This window comes from Pan troglodytes, chromosome 15, assembly GCF_028858775.2.
Source record: "Pan troglodytes isolate AG18354 chromosome 15, NHGRI_mPanTro3-v2.0_pri, whole genome shotgun sequence".
Lineage (NCBI taxonomy): Eukaryota > Metazoa > Chordata > Mammalia > Primates > Hominidae > Pan > Pan troglodytes.
Genome location: NC_072413.2, coordinates 99,976,952 through 99,997,068, shown reverse-complemented (window position 1 = coordinate 99,997,068; position 20,117 = coordinate 99,976,952). Strand labels below are relative to the sequence as shown.

The 20,117-nt window shown below is 43.8% G+C and overlaps 1 protein-coding gene and 1 pseudogene across 3 annotated transcripts in view; one reads left to right on the top strand and one right to left on the bottom strand.

Moving 5' to 3' along the window:
- DYNC1H1 (dynein cytoplasmic 1 heavy chain 1) overlaps window positions 1-18,186 on the bottom strand; it is an 85,609-nt gene extending 67,423 nt beyond the window's left edge. For all 3 annotated transcript variants that reach the window (XR_010151271.1, XM_016926971.4, XM_016926972.4), the window contains exons 1-7: window positions 17,689-18,186; window positions 6,858-6,945; window positions 3,163-3,336; window positions 2,677-2,932; window positions 2,101-2,287; window positions 740-1,011; window positions 421-648 (exon numbers count right to left, since the gene is read on the bottom strand). Coding sequence is in view for 2 of the 3 variants with exons in the window: in XM_016926971.4 (XP_016782460.1) it covers window positions 421-648; window positions 740-1,011; window positions 2,101-2,287; window positions 2,677-2,932; window positions 3,163-3,336; window positions 6,858-6,945; window positions 17,689-17,944 (1,461 nt within the window). In the remaining variant the exon portion in view is untranslated. The remainder of the gene's footprint in view (window positions 1-420; window positions 649-739; window positions 1,012-2,100; window positions 2,288-2,676; window positions 2,933-3,162; window positions 3,337-6,857; window positions 6,946-17,688) is intronic.
- On the top strand, window positions 11,880-13,274 carry LOC107968338 (cytochrome c oxidase subunit NDUFA4-like; annotated as a pseudogene).
- Window positions 18,187-20,117: the final 1,931 nt, after the last annotated feature.

Genomic DNA, 20,117 nt, shown 5'->3' with positions numbered 1-20,117 from the left:
AAGATCACTTCACTGTACTCCAGCCTAGGTAACCGAATGAGACTGTCTCAAACAAAAACAGGCTGGGCATGCTGTCTCACGTCTATAATCCCGGCACTTTGGGAGGCCGAGGCAGGTGGATCACTTGAAGGCCAGTTCAAAACCAGCCTGGCCAACATGGTGAAAGCCTGTCTCTACTCAAAATATAAACAATTAGCCGGGCGTGGTGGCAGGCATCTGTAATCCCAGCTACTCAAGAGGCTGAGGCAGGAGAATCGCTTGAACCCAGAAGGCGGAGGTTGCAGTGAGCCAAGATCATGCCATTACACTCCAGCCTGGGCAACAAGAGTGAAACTTCATCTCAAAAAACAAACAAACAAACAAACAAAAAACAAAACAAAAACAAAAACAAAACACAAAGTTTTAGAATGCAAATCTTACCTGTGGCCTCAGGACCCTGACGATAACAGCTCTTAGCTGTTCATGCTGGCGTCTAAATTTTCTCATCTGGTCAAGGCGGGCCTGCAGCTTCCTGTGGGCAGGGTTGATACGCCACACCATCTTCAGATTTTCTTCCCTTTTTCTTTTGACGATGTCTCTCAACAATACCTGAAGTTTCTCATACTCATCATCCCAAGTCTGAAAAACTTCAAAGCATGCTACCATAACCTAGGATATAATTTCAAAAGTGAGGCTTATTATTAAGACATATTTTCATCTCAATGTCTTGAGGTTGGTTGTCTTATATATTCAAACTTACTTTTTCAAATTCTTCATAAGCAACATGCATCAATTTCCTAGTGCCCAATACTTTGAGTAATTGAGAACTCAAGTCTCTTGAAATTGCCTCCACCAAACGCAGTGCCCTCTGAATAGGATATTTTGTGTTTCGGATCTTTCTCAAATGTGTGAAAATGGCAACAAGCGCCTGTCTTATTTTGTCCAGCTCCGTGGCAGACAGCAAATCATTCAGAGGGAAATCTTTCATCAGAGGATTGTAGTCATTCACAGTTTCCAAAGCCTGTTTTAGACCTATATTAACAGAGAAAGAGTTAATGGTTTTCACATCAAGTAACAAAACTAAGTAAACTAAAATATGCCATTACAATGGAACATTTTGATGTTGCAAAATATCAAGCGAGACAAAAACTATTCATATTTGAAAAAACAACACGTTATTAACAGGATAACCCTAGTGTTGCTCCATTTTTGCTTATTTAAGAGTATGAGTCAATTCCTACATACTCTAAAGGCTGAAGTGGCAGCCTCAGAGAATTTACCATGCTTTGCTTTGCTTTCTATATCAGCGGCCCTCAACATTTTTGGCAACAGGGACCAGTTTCGTGGAAGACGTGGCAAGTCCCCATTTCTACAAAAATTCAAAAATTAGTTGGACATGGTGGTGCATCCCTGTAGTCCCAGCTACTTGGGTGGCTGAGGTGAGAGGATGGCTTGAGCCTGGGAACTCCAGGCAGCAGTGAGCTATGATCATGCCACCGCATTCCAGCCTGGGCAACAAAGTGAGATCCCATCTCTTAAAAAAAATAAATTTTAAAAATTTTAAAAAGAAAAAAACAAAACAAAACAAAAAACAACATCACTGGCACTGTTCTCCACTCAGAAAACTAAATTCATTTTGGCCACTTGTCAGAATAGCGAGGAAGACAAAGAAGAGAAAGGGGCAAGTAAAAAGAAGAAGAGAAAGCGGTACTGACCAGTTCTTTTTCCACAACCCTCTGGGCAAACAGAACTGCTTCACTTAAACCACCTTCTTGCCTGGCCTGTCAAAAGCATACCTGACTTTGTGCCAACTGTACAGCCGACTCGTGGAGATGACTCATGGAGCCCAGCAGTGGGGAAACAAGAAGGAATCTGTGCTCATACCTAGAGACTGTTTCATGTTCTTAAATCCCCTGAAGGGAAAGGGGAAAGCTAAGTGTGTAGGAGAATAATTTTCATTACTTGGAACTGAGGGAAAGATAAGATGTGATGTAAGAAAGGAAATGGTTAAAAACGACAGTACATCTGTGAAAACTATAGTTTTCATTTAAATTATCACGTAAGATCTCGTAAAAGCCAGATCAATAACTTACTGATCAGATTATTAGTTCTAGTTGTTACCTGTGTCAGTGTCAAAACTGACGGTGGCATGGAAGCGCTTGCCATGTTTCAAGATATCCAGAGTCAGGAGAACTTCCGGGCTCTCCCGTTTCTCCTGGATGCGGTATAATGCACGTTCCAAGTTTAGCCAAAAACTAATTTCCTGTAAGGCAGTTCCTGATGCAGGATCTCGATCCAGTTTGGTCACCTTTGAAAATAAAATAACATCCAAGGGTATTCACTATTTAAACAAGGTAGAATAGATATCGTTAACAAAACACATGCATTACAACTCAATTTTTATATTTCAAGTAGATTTCCTTCCCTGTAAATCAAAAGTGGCTTGATTTGAAATCAAAGGTATGAGACTGCTGAGATTAATGCTCTATCAGGGTGACTACTCAAGCAATCTCACACTGTCCCCTGACCATTCCACCCAGACCAAGGCTAGTCCTGCACTGGACAGTCCCAGGACCAAGAGGCGGCACCACTAACAAGTTATCACATAATTTACCTCACTTACAAAATCCAGATCAGTTTTCCCAAAGATATTAAAGGGTAACATATTTTACATAACTTTCAATCCTGTGCTCTTACTTTTTGAATCTCTCGGATCCAGCGGTTAACTCCAGATTGTAACTGATTAAGAAATGTTGGGTCTTCAACCTTATCGCCAAAGTCTGTAACTTTTGGCTTTTCTCCACGCTCATAACACTGTTTTGCAACATTTGTGATCATTGGATGAATCGGCAGGCTGATCTCTGGAATTTCAATATTTTGCTGCAAGTGAAGGAGTCCCATTTCGAGTTCTGCAATCTTCTTTTCAACTGAAGGAGCCATTTTATCACCATCCCTAAAAACAGATTTCATACCTCAACATTTAGTGTGCTATTGGTCTCCAAAGAGATCCCATCATTTCAGGTCTGTCAAATAGTAATGACACACATATTTATTAATACACAGGGTTTATATCCATCCCCTCGGCTCACTAGCGTTACCCTCCCAATTCCCAAGTTTTACACCGAGTTCTATACTATCTTGTGAACATTAAGTGAAATATAACATTCAAACCACAGTTTTTACCTGTCTGCCTTGCCAGACTCTCTAATGTAGGACTTAAAAAAAGGAGCCACTGCATTGCTAATGAAAGAATGCAAAGTTTCGTAGGGCGAGTCTTCACTGAGTGTAAGGACCCGGAGCTGAGAAGACACGGGTTTATCTGCATCAATCACGGGAGTACGTTTAATGAATGCCAAGCTAAAAAGAAAAATAAAACAAGAAATTAGAAAAGTTACACTCCTAATTAGGCTTATTAATTTAAAAATCATACAAGAATATACTGAAGTGTTGCTTTTCTAATAGTGAAATGCACTGCTTGTCTTTCTTTAGTACATGAGAGCTACTGAATCAAGGTTATGGTTACAGAATGTGAACAAACATGAAACCAGGCAAAGTTAACTTGTCTCATACATGGGTTGAATTCGTAATATTGGCCTAAAACTAACCTGCCCTAGAAATACAAATAGTACTTAAATCTGATCTTACACTAATTTGTAACATTTATTTACTGTACTAAGTAAACATAAGTTGCTCACTGGTTAAGGTGACAAGAGGGCATTCCAGGCTCCCCTTAGCCTGGTCCTACTCAGCTTTTCCTGTTTCACCTCCTGCTATGTATCCTCTTTCCCACCCTGAGACAGCACTTAGACCAGATGTCCCATTCCCTAAACACATCACGTGCTTTGTGCCTTTGCTTAAGAAATCTATATTGATCTGCTGAAATTCTAACCCTCATAACTCAATTCCAGTGTGACCTCTTCTGTGGGCTTCCCCTAATCAGAAGCAATCTCTCCAATCTTCATGTTTCCATTGTATTTTGACAAGTATTACAATTAGTTATGTATCTGCCAATCTTTCTCCCAAAGACAAGCTTCTTGGGAACAGGAAGCAGGTTTTATTTCTTTGTGTACTACTCTATGTACCTACTGCCACACCTTGCACACAACAGGCACTCAAAGTTGGTTAAATTAATGCCTTCAAGGTAATTAATAAAATTTGAATTTTCTAATTCCCTTGCCAGTACTTTATACACAATACTTCATACGCCAGGCATGGTAGTTCACGCCTGTAATCCCAGTACTTTGGGAGGCTAAGGTGAGTAGATCCCTTGAGGTCAGGAGTTCGAGACCAGCCTGGCCAACATGGCGAAACCACATCTCTACTAAAGATACAAAAATTAGGCCGGGCACAGTAGCTCACACCTGCAATCCCAGCACTTTGGGAGGCCGAGGCGGGCGGATAACTTCAAAAAGTTATTCAAAAACTTCAAAACCCCATCTCTACTAAAAATACAAGAATTAGCTGGGCATGGTGGCACATGCCTGTAATCACAGCTACTCGGGAGGTTGATGGAGAATCACTTGAGTCCAGGAGGCAGAGGTTGCAGTGAGCCGAGATCGCACCACTGCACTCCAGACTGGGCGACAGAGCAAGACTTCGTCTCAAGAAGAAAGAAAAAAAAATTAGCCAGGTGTGGTGGCAGGTGCCTGTAATCCCAACTATTCAGGAGGCTGAGGCAGGAGGATCGCTTGAGCCTGGGAGGCAGAGGCTGCAGTGAGCTAAGATTGCCCCACTGCACTCCAGCTTGGACGACAGAGTGATACTCCATCTCAAAATAAACAAACAACCCAAAAAACTTCATATAACTGTAAAGTCAATGAAACTTTCTGATGTAACACATTGAGAAAGAATGAAGTCACAATAGTATTTCTGCCAAAATCGTATAACCTGAATCTAAACATCAGGCAAACCCAACAGTTCCATGAAGCTATTGGTGTGCAAATGTCAAACAAGTCAGTGTCATAAAAGGTACACAAAGGCTGAAGTACTACTCAGATTAAAGGAATTTAGAGTGACAAGAAACCAAAGTGTGATTCTGGACTGGACTCTGAATTAGGGGAAAATTAGTATAAGGGACATCATTGAGACAATTTGAACATGTACTATAATTAGAGAACAATACTGCAGCAATCTTACACTTCTTGAATTTGATCATTGTACTGAGGCTACGAATGAGAATGTCCTTGTTCTTAGGAAATACACACAAGTATTTAGGGATAAAGGAGCATATTGTCTATAACTAACTGTCAAATGATTCAGGGGAAAAATGATAATGCAAAAGTGGCAAACATTAACAACTGATATCTGGGAGTTCTATATACTATTCACGCAACTCTTCCGTAACCTGAGATTACTCAAAATAAGCTTAAAAAAATGCGGAATCCATTATGACATTTACATATTTAAATTTGGATATGTCTACTAGGATAAATTAGCACAATCTTTCTGAAAAGTGGAAAATCTGGTAACATGCATTAAAAATTTTAATGATGTTTTGCATGTGAACTAGTAATGCTATCTTTAGAATTTATCCTAAAAAGAATCAAACCTGCATATAGAATGTTTACTAGTTATCTGTAATAATGAAAAATCAGATATCCAGTTGTCCCTTGGTATCTGTGGGAAATTGATTCCAGGACTCCCCTGGAACACCAAAATCCGCAAACGTTAACTTGCTTATATAAAATGGCACAGTATTTGCATATAACCTATGCACATCCTCCAGCGTACTTTAAATAATCTCCAGATTACTTATAATCCCTAACACAACATAAACAATATATAAATAATTGTTATACTGGCTGTTTTTTACTTGCTTTCTTTGTTATTTTTGTATTGTATGTATTGCTTTTTTCCCCGCAAATATTTTCTATCTGTGGTTGGTTGAATCTGCAGATGTGGAATCACAGATATCGAGGGCTGACTGTAACCTGAGAGTAGCATCAGACATGTTACATATATTACAGCTCAAACAGAAGATAGATGCCATGATATGGCAACTAAAAGGACAGTATTTTAGAATTTATATTGTCTTGGAAAACTTCCTCATTTGAAGACATGAAATCAAAGACACTGAATTTAAAGACCAGAAATCTTTTGAGCGTTTTCTTTTCCTTTTTTTTTTTCTTTTTTGAGACAGAGTTTCGCTCTTGTTGCCAAGGCTGGAGTGCAATGGCACAATCTCGGCTCACTGCAACCTCTGCCTCCCGGGTTCAAGCTATTCTCCTGCCTCAGCCTCCCAAGTAGCTGGGATTACAGGCATGCACCACCACGCCTGGCTAATTTTGTATTTTTAGTAGAGACAGGGTTTCTCCATGTTGGTCAGGCTGGTCTCAAACTCCCAACCTCACGTGATCTGCCAACCTCAGCCTCCCAAAGTGCTGGGATTACAGGCGTGAGCCACCGTGCCGGGCTTGAGTGTTTTCTTAATGTGTTTGTCTGAGCCAATTAAGATTGATATTAATTTTAAGCTGGGCACTGTGGCTCACGTCTGTAATCCTAGCACTTTGGGAGGCTGAGGCGGGTGGATCTCCTGAGGTCAGGAGTTCGAGACCAGCCTGACCAACATGGAGAAACCCTCTCTCTACTAAAAATACAGAATTAGCCAGGCGTGGCGGTGCATGTCTGCAATCCCAGCTACTTGGAAGGCTGAGGCAGGAGAATTGCTTGAACCCGGGAGGCGGAGGTTGCAGTGAGCCGAGATCGCGCCATTGTACTCCAGCCTGGGCAACAAGAGCGAAACTCCATCTCAAAAAAAAAAAAAAAAAGATTTATATTAATTCTCTTAGTAAGAATTTCTGAGTTTGAAAAGAAAAAAGATTCATATTAATTCTCACAAATTTATAACCTGAGATAATGGTAATATTCGTACTACTCACCTATTGGATTTAACCCCATAATGAATGTCTATGTTGATGTTATAGGAAATGAATTCTTTTTCTTCTTCTCCTTCATCACCGACGTCCTCTACAAATCATAATAAATATATCAAATTAATATCAACATTTCCAATTTCTTATTTATCAACTGCTTAGACAATGACTATTCTCTCCCTACTCCCAGCCTGACATATCGACACCTACATGACTTGGCACTATTTTTCCCTTCCTATCCATTTTTTTCCTCACTCCTGACTTTGCTGTGTGACTTTGGGCAAGGCGGTTGTCTGTGAAGTGGGGTAGTGTGAGCATGCCAGGGCTTCTGCAAGGATAACTGAGTTGGTGCATGAAAGCACTGGAACAGGGCCTGGTGGTGGGCAGTGCTAGCCGCTGCTGGCTACGGCCAAGTTCTCAGCATCCCATCCCAGGAAGCTCATTCATTGTGCTTCAAACACAGAAGTCACTTTCCACCCCTGCTCTCAAGAATATTCTGCTCAGCCATTCACTCAGCACCACCTGTGTGATAGGCATTTTACTAAGCACTTTACAGCTATCATACATTTAACCCTATGGGGTTGGTGTGACTATTATTATCCTTGTTTTCTCCATAAAGAATATCAGTAACTTGCCCACAGATACTTGGGTGGGAAGCAACAATGTGAGAATTCAGAAGTTAGTGATTCCGAAGTCCAGGCTCCTCACCACAAGGTAGCATGGCCAGTTTTCATCAAGGCCAGGCCCAAGACAAACCCCAATCAAGAAAAGTATCAAGAAACATCCCAAGGGTCACTGAGAAGCATTCGTCTAGCCTTGCCCTCCGCTGCACCACACCACTTATCGGAGTCTGTTCTGGGTTTGACTTATGAATGTATCTTCCTCCCCGGCTGTGAGCTCTTGGAAGGCAGAGACCACGCTAGATTCCAGGCAATACAACATGCACACGGTAGTCACTTTCAAAAGCTTACGGAGGCCGGGCGTGGTGGCTTACGTCAGTAATCCCAGCACTTTGGGAGGCTGAGGTGTGGACCACTTGAGCTCGGGAGTATGAGACTAGTCTGGGCAACATGGTGAAACCATGTCTCAATTTTTTAATAATAAAATTTAAGTTTAAAAAAGCTTACTGGAAATTAATAGTAAGGTAGCCTCAAGAAGCATGTGAACCAAATTTCTAAATTAAAAATCAAGATTGAAGAACTAAAAAAAGTATAAGAATAGAAAATAATCTAAACCTCTACATCTAGTACTAATCCATGCAATGCCTAAACATTCTAGTCAAATTATCTTTGCAATAACGTACTGTATGAAATATATGTTGGCAAAAATTACAATCTATGGATTAATTTAACATGATTATTTTATACATAGTTCACCTTTTAAAAGTCATGATGTAATAGAAAGGGAAGGCTGGGCGTGATGGCGCATGCCTGCAATCCCAGCACTTTGGGAGGCCAAGGCAGGTGGATCACCTGAGGTAGAGAGTTCGAGACCAGCCTGACAAACAAGAAGAAACCCCGTCTCTGCTAAAAATACAAAATTAGCCAGGCATGGTGGCGCATGCCTGTAATTCCAGCTACTCGGGAAGCTGAGGCAGGCAAATCGCTTGAACCCAGGAGGCGGAGGTTGTGGTGAGTTGAGATCACGCCATTGCACTCCAGCCTGGGCAACAAGAGTGAAACTCCATCTCAAAAAAAAAAAATAAATAAATAAAGGAAAGGGCAGTAGTTTCAACAGTTAAAGTTCTATTGCTTAGAAGATATGTGACCTTGAGAAAGTCATTTTTCTTTCTCTGGGCTTCAAATTTGTAAGGTGTAAAATGGGTGGTGGAGCAGGCAGTAGAATATTGAGTTAGGTGGTTATAAGGTTTCATTAAGCACTAAAAACTATGAAACCTGGTTACACAGGGTCTGAGCAAAAGCTATTTGCTTCCTTAGCTATTGTTTTAAAAATCTTCCTCCTTCTGTAAGCATTTTATTTTAATTAATTAATTTATTTATTTAGAGACAATGTCTTGCTCTGCCGCCCAGGCTGGAACACAGTGGCTTCATCACAGCTCACTGCAGTCTTGATCTTCTGGGTTCAAGAGATCCTCCTGCCTCAGCCTCCCAAAGAGCTGGGACCCCACGCTCATGCCACCACCTTCAGTGGATTTTTAAAACATTTTTTAGAGATGGGGTCTCTCTATGTTGCTCAGGCTGGTGTCAAACTCCTGGGGCTCAAGAGATCCTCATGCCTCGGCCTGGCACTACAGGCATGAGTCATTGCGCCCAACCCCTGCTTCCTTAGTTTTAAGATGAGACAAATACAAAATTCACACTAAAGAGTATAAAATATTAGTCTATCTGGCCAGGCGCGGTGGCTCATGCCTGTAATCTCAGCACTTTGGGAGGCCGAGGCAGGCAGATCACTTCAAGTCAGGAGTTCAATACCAGCCTGGCCAACATGGTGAAACCCTATACCTACTAAAAATTAAAAATATTAGCTGGGTGTGGTGGTTGGCACCTGTAATTTCAGTTATTTGGGAGGTTGGGGTAAGAGAATTGCTTCAACCTGGGAGGTGGAGGTTGCAGTGAGCTGAGATTGATCTCAAAAAAAAAAAAAAAAAAATTAGTGTATCTATCGAGAGACAATAATTCTTCCAAATTATTGTTTTGGGTATATTTGGATATAATTTTAGGAAGAGGAAGGAGTAGGCGGCAGAACATTCTAGTATGCCAGATACTTGTTATTTTTTAAAATGACTATTAAAAAACTAAAGAAAGCAACCAATTTTTCTAACCACTCAAATGTAGCTAGACCACAAGAGAAATCACACTGCCTGAAAGCAGCCACACACGATTACAACCTGTAAAATGTAAGCATAGAGAATAAAGAACTATCTCCAAACTGAAACAGCTGTCAAAGTACTGCGATGATTTTCTCCCTCAATTTTCTGAATTTTCCATATTGTTCTACCATTTATATAAAATATGCCATCAAAATAACACCGAAACAATATACAGAAAATAAAATTAACATTCTATAATGATCAAAGGAAATCACTGACGCAACTAAAAATATGGCTTGTTAACTCTGAATCATTTCTACCCCCCATAAAGAGTCATCATTGATACAAATAAAATCACACAGAAATTGCGCAGTCCGGACATAGCATCTGAGCATGTGGCCTACACTTCCTAATGCAAACCGGGTTAGGGGAACTAGGTGCCATTCCAAGAGATGAGTCACCGCTGTGTGGTGAGCGCTCCAGCTCTGCCCTGGGAATACTGCAATGCAGTAGAATGCTGCTTCAGCTCAGGAAGGCACACCCAATGACATAATCCTCAAACAACGATAATGCAAATAGATATTCCCTGCTGCTTTGCTAAATTCTAACTTCTCTTGATAATAACTTATGGAAGTCACTACGAATCAGTCACAGAAAACATCTTGGACTAGTCTTTCTGTGCATATTCCCTATAAAGACACGGATCAAACACAGTTGAGTATGTCTGACTCCCATTTACAGTCACACAATTTAGGACACTGTTTCAAAAACTGCCATCAAATAATAATCTGACATTCTACTTTTCTTTCTTTTTTTTTTTTTAAATAGTTGTCCAGAGGAGGAAGGACACTTGATTATTAATTCTTAATAACAAAGAGGCTATTAGCCCTGTTATATTTATAAGCTTACTAAAAACACAATCTGCACGTTTGATTAGGTAATACCACTTTCAGTAAAATTTGAATCCATTTCCTTATGCTTGGCAAAGTTACTAGTTAATACAAAGTTACTGTTAAAATGTAACAGACCAATACTGTACTATATGTCCATGCATTCAAAGAATCAAAGTACTGGGCCTGCTTCATGAGTTCCTTCCCTGCAAGCTATACTGACACACATTACAACAACTTGTGAACACTTCCTTGGTTAACTTTTGAGAGTTTATTGAATTTCTAGAGATGTTCAAAATGGCATTTAGCACTAATGTGTGTATACTTTTATTCAAAGACTAGTTTAATGTATTTCAAACTACTAGTAATTTGTATCATTAAACTATGAATTAGGGTAAGCATTACGTCTGTTTTATTTTTTTTGAGACAGGATCTCACTCTGTCACCCAGGCTGGAGTGCAGTGGTGCAATCACAGCTCATTGCAGCCTTGACCTCTCTGGGCTCAAGTGATTCTCCTACCTCAGCCTCCTGAGTAGCTGGGATACAGTTGTGCATCACCATGCCTGGCTAACTTTTGTATTTTTGTAGAGACAAGGTTTCTCCATGTTGCCCAGGCTGGTCTTGAACTCCTGAGCTCAAGTGATCTGCCTGCCTCAGCCTCCCAAAGTGTTGGGATTACAAGCGTGAGCCACTGCACCCGGCCAGCATTATGGCTTGTTTAATGGAATACAAAAACTATGCAATTTCAATTACCTTAAAAACTATACCACCCTCGACTGGGCCCAGTGGCTCATGCCTGTAATCCCAGTACTTTGAGGGGCCAAGGTGGGTGGATCACTCGAGCTCAGGAGTTTGAGACCAGTCTGGGCAAGATGGTGAAACCCAATCTCTACAAAAAATACAGAAATTAGCAGAGCGTGGTGGTGCATGTCTGTGGCGGGAGGATCTCTTGAGCCCAGGAGACGGAGGCTGCAGTGAGCTGAGACTGCAGCACTGCACTCCAGCCTGGGCAACAGAGCAAGACCCTGCCTCAAAAAAAAAAAAAAAAAAAAGAATGATACGGCCCTCTCCTGAGTAGACAGGGCATGCCCTCTCAAAGTCTGGTGAATGGGCAGTTGGAAAAGGGACAAAGCACACTGGTAAAGTGCCAGGTGAGGCTGCCCGACTCCTGCACCCTTGCTCATTCCCTCATGTACTCTTCCTTCCAAACTTTCTCCCAGCCATAGAGCAAGTCTCTTCCTGGTCTCAAAGCCATTCATCTCCTTTGGCCCGCATATACTACCAAATCACATGTTAAATGTTCCTGGGGTTCTCTTTATCTTTTGTCTTCTTTCCCTTTTAAAATCCCAAACATGGGCTGGGTGCAGTGGCTCACGCCTGCAGTCCCAGCACTTTGGGAGGCTGAGGCAGGCGGATCACGTGAGGCCAGGAGTTTGAGACCAGCCTGGCCAACATGGTGAAACCCCATCTCTACTAAAAATACAAAAATTAGCCAGACGTGGTGGCACATGCCTGTAATCCCAGCTACTTAGGAGGCTGAGACAGGAGAATCACTTGAACCCAGGAGGCGGGGGTTGCAGTGAGCGGAGATCGTGCCACTGCACTCCAGCCTGGGTGACAGAGCAAGACGCCATCTCAAAAAACAACAACAACAACAACAACAAACCAAACATACTAATACCACATTATTATTATTCTGGTGGTCAATCACTATTATACACGGCCTCCCTTTTTTTCCCGCTTTAGTTTTCCCCTTTCTTGTCTCTGGCGCTTTCTCTTGTCACCTGCATGTCCACCCTTTCATCCTCCTGAGGGGCCATGACTTCTTTCCCACAACCACTCCCTGCTCTGGTACAAGGCTCAGAACACGGTGAGAAAGTCGGAGCATTCTCCTCCACCTGAAGATTTCCATTGTAACATCATTAGGAGTATGAAGAGAGCATGAAACCCCATATAATACTTATATTTAACGTAAACTGGAGCTCATTTTGGTATTTCTCGAAAAGAAAAGAGAAATAATTTTTAAAAATCTACTAAGCTATTAACACTAAAGGAACTTAAGACTTGGTACTTTTCAAGTTACTACTAACTCAAAATAAATAACAGATACCAACGCACTGCAGAGACGAGTTTTTAGGTTTCAGAACCCTCCTTAGAACATCCTTTTCCCAACTGGGTCTTAAAATCCTAGGGTTTTGGTTTCCTCATGAAAGATGAGGGCTGGGCTAAATCTCTCTTGCTGCTCCCAATCTGACATGCTCCGATGCTGACACGCAGTTTTCATCCATGTTTAGTTTTTAAAAAGAAGTGATACCTGTTTTCCCTTTGCTGTACATAAATTTCGTTTACTATGCTACACTGCACATTCAAATGTATCTTGCTGCAGACGGTGTGTCCCACAGTGTGACAGCATGGGGCAGTAACAGCCTCGCTGAAGTGCGGATACCACTGAGTGCAGAGCCTGGTAGCTAGGTTTGTTTTCTCCTTTTGAACTGGAGGCCCCTGGTACAAACATGCGCTGCCAGATCTTCGGTCAGGCCAAGAAGCATCTGAGTCTGATCTCCCTCTTTGTGTCTGCTGGAGCTGGAGGTACTGGAGCAACACTGTATGGCCTGCATCTGGCACAGTTCAATCCAGATTTTACTAGGGACAGAAAGAATAACTGGGTGCCCTAGAAGAAACTAGGTCACAGGGATCAATACAAATTCTACTCAGTGAATGTGGATTACAGTAAACTGAAGAAAGAAGGTCCAGATTTCTAAATAAAATGTTTCACTATAAAGCTGCTTTAGAAAGAAGGTCTTGGCCAGGCACGGTGGCTCACGCCTGTAATCGCAGCACTTTGGGAGGCCAAGGCGGGTGGATCACGAGGTCAGGAGATCGAGACCATCCTGGCTAACACGGTGAAACCCCGTCTCTACTAAAAAAAAAAAAAAAAAAAAATTAACCAGGTGTGGTGGCAGGCGCCTGTAGTCCCAGCTACTCGGGAGGCTCAGGCAGGAGAATGGCGTGAACCCGGGAGGCGGAGCTTTCAGTGAGCTGAGATAGTGCCACTGCACTCCACCCTGGGAGACAGGGCGAGACTCCGTCTCAAAAAAAAAAAGAAAAAAAGAAAGAAAGAAGGTCTTGCAGAAGCCAATAGTACAATTTTCCACTTAACCAGAAAACATTTCTCCTCTAAATGCATGAAATCATGGTGATATGTTGTGTTGGAGATTAATTACATTGATTAAACTACATTTCTTCATCCTTCAGAATTAAATCCTCAGGCTGGATGTCATGGCACACGCCTGTAATCCTGGCACTTTGGGAGGCTGAGGTAGCAGGATCACTTGTGTCCAAGAGTTCAAGACCAGCCTGGGCAACATAGGGAGACCCTGCCTCTACAAAAAGTACAAAAATGAGCCAGGCGTGGTGGTGTGTGCCTGTAATCCCAGCTACTCGGGAGGCTGAGATGGGTGGATCGCTTGAGACCGGAGGTTGAGGATGCGGTGAGCAGAGATTGTGCCACTGCACTCCAACCTGGACAACAGTGAGACCCTGTCTCAAAAAAAAAATTCCAAGTCTCAAACACTGGAGTGTTAAACAAACAAACACGTGGGGTGTGGTAGCTCACACCTGTAATCCCAGCACTTTGGCAGGCGGAGGTGGAAGTATTGCTTGAGCCCAGAAGTCCCAGACCAGCCTGGGCAACATGGTGAGACCTCCTCTCTATAAAAAAAATGAGAAAATGAACTGGGAGCCCAGGAGGCCGAGGTGGCAATGAGCCATGATTGGGCCACTGCACTCCTGCCTGGGTGACACAGTTGAGACCCTGTCTCAAACAAAACAAAACAAAACCCTTTCCCCACCAAAAACAAACAAAAAACCCAAACTACACGCTCTCATCCAGACCAACCAACCTAGCAGCCAATCCCAGGCAGGTCATGAACAAGCTGCAGAGCAGACAAGTCATGGAAATGTCAGTTCCATCAGCTGCAAACTGAAGCATACCCCACCCAACGGAGATACACAACCAAAAAATGGTCCTTGAAGTAAAAAATGCTACAAAAACATCATTAACATAAAATGGCTAGTTAAGTAATGAGCACCTATTTTGTCACCATGCTGTAAGCATACTATGAGGAAGACAGTTTCCTACAGGCCAGGAACTATACAAAGGTTTCTCTTTTTAAAATGAGGAGCTATAACTTAATCCCTTTTTCCCACAAACTCTCCAATTCCTCAGTATCAAGATAAGTTGTTAAATTCACAACATTTATTCTATACTTTGAGTAATGCTGTACTTGATTTATTTTAGAGATAGGGTCTCACTCTGTACCCAGGCTGGAGCAAAGTGGTGTGATCCTAGTTCACCACAGCGTCAAACTCCTGGGCTCAAGCAATCTTCTCAAGTAGCTGGAACTACTGGCATACACCACCATGCCTGGCTTATTTTTTAATTTTCTGTAGAGATAGGGTCTTGCTATGTTGCCCAGGCTGGTCTTGAACTCCTGGCCTCAAGTGATCCTCCTGCCTTGGTCTCCCAAAGTGCTGGGATTACAGGTGTGAGCCACCGCACCCAGCTCAATGCTGCACTTTAACAACAAAAGTTTATGGCTAGCTGGGGTAGCTAAAACAAACAAACAAATAAAAAATATATATAGTTTCACATAAAAATGTTTCTATATTCAATTACAAGTGTTTGGATACTTCCACAAAAAAAGTGGAAGGAATAAAATAAATAAAAGTAATTTCTACTGTTCATTAAATTACATGACTTCATTGTTGGTGATCTTTATTCAGTTTAAATAATTCAGCTCTGTTGTCTACATTAATGCATGCCTACCTTTTCACTGTAATTAACTACTGGATGCACATATTTGATTAAATGTACAAATGCCAAAGCTAACTCATAAAAGCCACCAAGAAGAAAGCCCTCCTACCAAAAGTCCTGGGTCTCTACTTATATCTAAGGTGTCCTAGTGTAGCCAGGCTGCTAATAAGACAAACAGACCATCTATCATAAAACTGGATTAATTTTAAAATCTTTCCTTAGGTTTTTGTAAGTGAAAAATAAATTATAGACAGGTTGAATTGGTAGAAATACTTCAAGGATTGTTATAAATACAGAAATGAGGTAGGATTTCAATTTTAGATAGTCTCATTCCTTAGTCAACTTTCAAAAGTGCAAGTCATTATGGAGCCAAGATTTGGATACCTGCATATTTGTTTTGCTGAAAGAAAAAAAGGTACTCATAAGACAACAGAGAGAATTTGCAGTAGATATTGTACTACATAAACATAGTCCCCCCACCCCAATAATTTTAGCAACGTCCAATTTTAAGATGCCTGGAAAAAGCGAATTACTGGTGATCACTCTAGAAGCAAAGTATAAAACTTAAATTTTTTTTCATAAAAAGAGTGACACAAGGTAAAAAAAATAAAATCACTGATTCTAATACATAAACTATGCAATAAAAATATCAAGGATTAGCAATGGTCAAGCTACTCAAAATACAATTAACTTTAAAAATGCAGATTAAAATGTATTTTAATAAAATGATGAATATGCATTGAAAAATGACCACAAAGACATAAACCAAAAATGCTGACAGTGATTATATCTGGGTCAAACAATTCCCGGTGATTTTTACTTTAGCTGTATAGTACATTTTCTACAATGACTATATGTTTTTTGGGAAAAAAAAAGAGTAGATAAGTTTTTTTTTTTTTAACTTTTGTGGCTTCCACTTAGGAATACATAATCCCAAACATCACAGTAAACAACCCTCAAAAACATTAATACTCTAAATATGCTCAAATGGTTTATTTGCCTTGAACATTCCAAGTGGATATAAGAAAAAAATATTCTTTTACACCCTGCTAATCTCTGGCAGGAAACCAAGGCTACAGGGAAGCATCTTCTGAGTAAGAATAGCCTTTGAAAGAAACAAACTATCAGAAACACAGTGTGTGTTAAGGATGGGGCAGACAGTACAGGGTCTCTCACTGAGAGAACCATACAGTTTTTTGAAATTTTAAGAAGCTTGTTGGCAAATATTTTTAGACAATCTCCAATCCCTAGAGGCTAACCTTGGACGTCATCCTTAGGTTCTTAGATGGACATGCCACGCCCAAAGTGGTTGTAATGGGCTACAAAGTGGTTGTAATGAATCCATGAGAAAGCCTGCCTGCAGGCAAGCCCCAGACTTAGATGAATGTAACCTTGCTGGTGGGCGATCATTATTTGAGGAGACAGCTGGAACACGCTAACTCTAGCCTCTTCCCCCTACTAGGTGCCTAACCTGAATCTTTTTTTTTTTTTAATCTGTAAAATTAGACTCAAATATTACAGGGTTATCATTAACATCATCGAAGCATTAAACAAATACGAGGTATGATCAGCGAAAACAAGCAGTGGACGGGGAGCTGAGACACTGAGTCTAGTCTCAGGACTAGGATTAGCTGGTGACCTTGGGTGAAATCACTTAACCTGAGCCTCAGTTTCCTCAGGTGTAAAATCAGGATACACCCGTTCAGCAAGGATGCTGTGAGAGCATCCACCTACAACAGTGATGCTCGCAGGCCCGGGGTTGGCACAGTCGCTCTGTGGGCCTCGGCCTCTGGGTCCCCACAAGGCAGGGCTGGGACACCCGCCCGACCTCCTCCCGAACCAGAACCCCGGCTGCCCCCAGCTCCGCGGGTCTGTCCCCGACACATCCCTCCCGAAGGCCACTTGGCTTGGACGCAAATCGAAACCGAAAAGCTCATGTGACACTGGAGGCAGGGATGCGGCCTCGCCCGCGCTCAGCCCAGGGAGACGCTGTCTCCACCCAACTCGGCCATCTTGAGAGGCCCGAGCAGACAAAGCGACCCCATTGTTTTGGGTGACGGCAGACGGGGACCCCTTTCCCCTCCCCGCGACCAAGAGCCGGGCGCCCTGGGGGCTCCGGGCCGGGCAGTGGGTGTGGCGAGGGCGAGCCCCGGGCGCCGCGCCGGCCTCTGCGGGGCGTCTGCGGCCCTGGGGACCCAGCCGGCGGGACGTCTGCGGCCGCCGGGCTCTGCCCATCCCGGGGTCATCTGAAGCTGCCGGGCTCCTCCCATCCCGGGGACATCTGCGGCCCCGGAGGACCTGGCAGGCCCTGCATTCCGCGAGGCCTGGCTCTGGCGACCCTGCCCTCCGCGGCCCCGCACCTTTGAGCGTGGAGCGCTCCACCAGCACCGTGTGGACCTGCGGGTCCGAAAGGAACTTGCGCATCTGCTCCAGGGCGCTCTTCTCCTCCAGCGCCGCCTCCAGCGCGGCCGGCGCCTCGCCGCCGTCCTCCAGCAGCAGCGGCACCAGCTTGCGCAGGTGCTTCTGCAGCACCGACACGTCCGCCACATTCTGCACGGCCGACACTTCCAGGCCGGCCGAGCCGTCCTCGCCGCCGCCGCCCCCGGGCTCCGACATGGTGCCGCGCTCTGGACCTTCCAGGAGCGATGAGAAGGCGGCCGCGACTCAGCGAGACAGCCAGCAAGAGACAGAAACGGCCGCCGGAAGCCGGACCGTCCGCTAGCCCACCGCAGACTGAGGAGACCGGGAGCCGGCCCCGCCCTAAAGGCAGCCACTGCCAGCTGGCCCCGCCCCGCCCCGCCGGCCGCAGCCGCCGCAGCCACCCGCGCTCGCTCGCGGCCTTAGCGTCACGGCGTCGCGCGTGCGCGGGGGGCGGGCCCGGCGATGTCGCCGCGCGCCCTTCTGGGACTTGTAGTCTCGGCGCTGGTCGGGGCCCGCAGCCTCCGCACTGCGAGTCCTAGGACATGGGGACTTGGCTCAACGTCCTGGCTCGGCGCGCTCGGCGAGGTTGGTCAGGGGCCGCGTCTGTCTTCTTCACTGCTGTGGACGCAGCGAATAGCACACAGCCAGAGAAACTTTATAGTGAATGAGTGATGTTATTGGCGAGAGCTAACGTTTAGTGAGCGCTTAGCCTGTGCCCGGCGTTGTTCTAAGCCCTTAACCTCTCATTAAATGTTCTCTCATTGAATGAATGAATGACTACATATCAGGTACCAAAATATAGGCACGACAGATGTGTTATTAGATATAGACGGGGAGATTGAGGATACTTTTCAGAGGGGGAGGAGATGAGGGGCGTGCTCAGAGAGTCCCATTGCCAGGCTGGAAACGGACAGCTGGGGAGGGGGCCTTCGGGGCAGTGTAAGGTTAAGCCAGGAATGACACCTTCACTGTACGTAAAGCCAAGCTGTGATGGGATCTGGTTCCTAATGACAAAAATCATTGTCCCCGAGGACGCTGTGAGGACCAAGAGGGAGACCTACTGAGAACAGCTACCTCCAGCAATGACTCTCCTCCAGCCCCCTAGAGCTGGCACTGTCATTCTGTGGGCCTCAGTATCTGGGTCCGTACAAGGCAGGGGCTGGGTTGCCTGCCCACCAAGTTTCCCCCTAGTTCGGACCCACCACGACCTCCTCCCCTACACCATGACTACATAAGAGCCAGAATCCAGGCTGCCCAGCTGGGTGCGGTGGCTCACGCCTGTAATCCTAGCATTTTGAGAGGCTGAGATGGGAGGATTGCTTGAGGCCAGAAGTTCCAAGACCAGCCTGGTCAACCTAGCGAGACCCTATCTCTATGTGTATTTAAAAATTAAAAATTTTGTAAAATAATAAAAATAATAGAATCCAGGCTGCCCATCTTTGTAGTTTAGAGATGGTAGGTTCTTCTAAGGGGTAGTAATTGGCCTTTGAAAGTTCACATTCATAACTTCTTTCTTAAGTTGGGTGGAGAGAGGGAAGCCAATGGCGTTTTTTTTTGTTTGTTTTTTTTTTGTTTTTTTTAAACATCAAAGTGCACTGTCAGAGTGCCGAGTCCTGATTGGTGGAATGATGATGGTATGATTTGATTCTCCCAAATCATCTTTGAAAAACTGTGAAACATACAATAAGCTTATTCCTTGCCTAATTACCGGTTGCTGGGTCCCAGGGGGTTGCTGGAACACGGAGACTAATGATTCTTGTCTTTAAGGAGCATGTGGAAGAGGGGACAGATGAATAACCCATCTTCCTGCTCTCCATCAGTCCGCCCTGGTGTGATGTGCCTAAGCAGTTCTGAATAATCTTCCTGGAAAAAATAAATAGGCAACTGCGATGAGTTTGTGCAAGGATCCTAATGGTAATGAATAATAATAACACACCACTGACAGCGAACGCTGAGTGCTCACTGCGTGCTAGGCACTATGCAGAGGGTTTCCCCTCACATGTACTTTAGGGGTAGAAAGAGGGACAAAGAGGAAACTCTATTAGGTGCAGATCAGTGAACTCTGAATAGGCCATCCACCATCTGAGACTCAGAAACCTGCAGGGACCTGGCCAATGGGCAGGCTGCATGCTGGCTGCACCATGAGTCAGCACCAGACTGGGAGACGCAGCCACTCAGGGATCCAAGGGACTCAAACATCGGCAACCTGGCCCCAGGCCAAGAGAACAAACTGCAGGCTCCGGATTTGCGGCCCTGTAGGATAGGCTCAAAATGAAACATGTTTGTTATTTCTAAGTGGATGGGAACTGAAGGAACCTGAACAATCAGTGTACAAGGATTCATAAATGGACCAAACATGCTTGCTTTT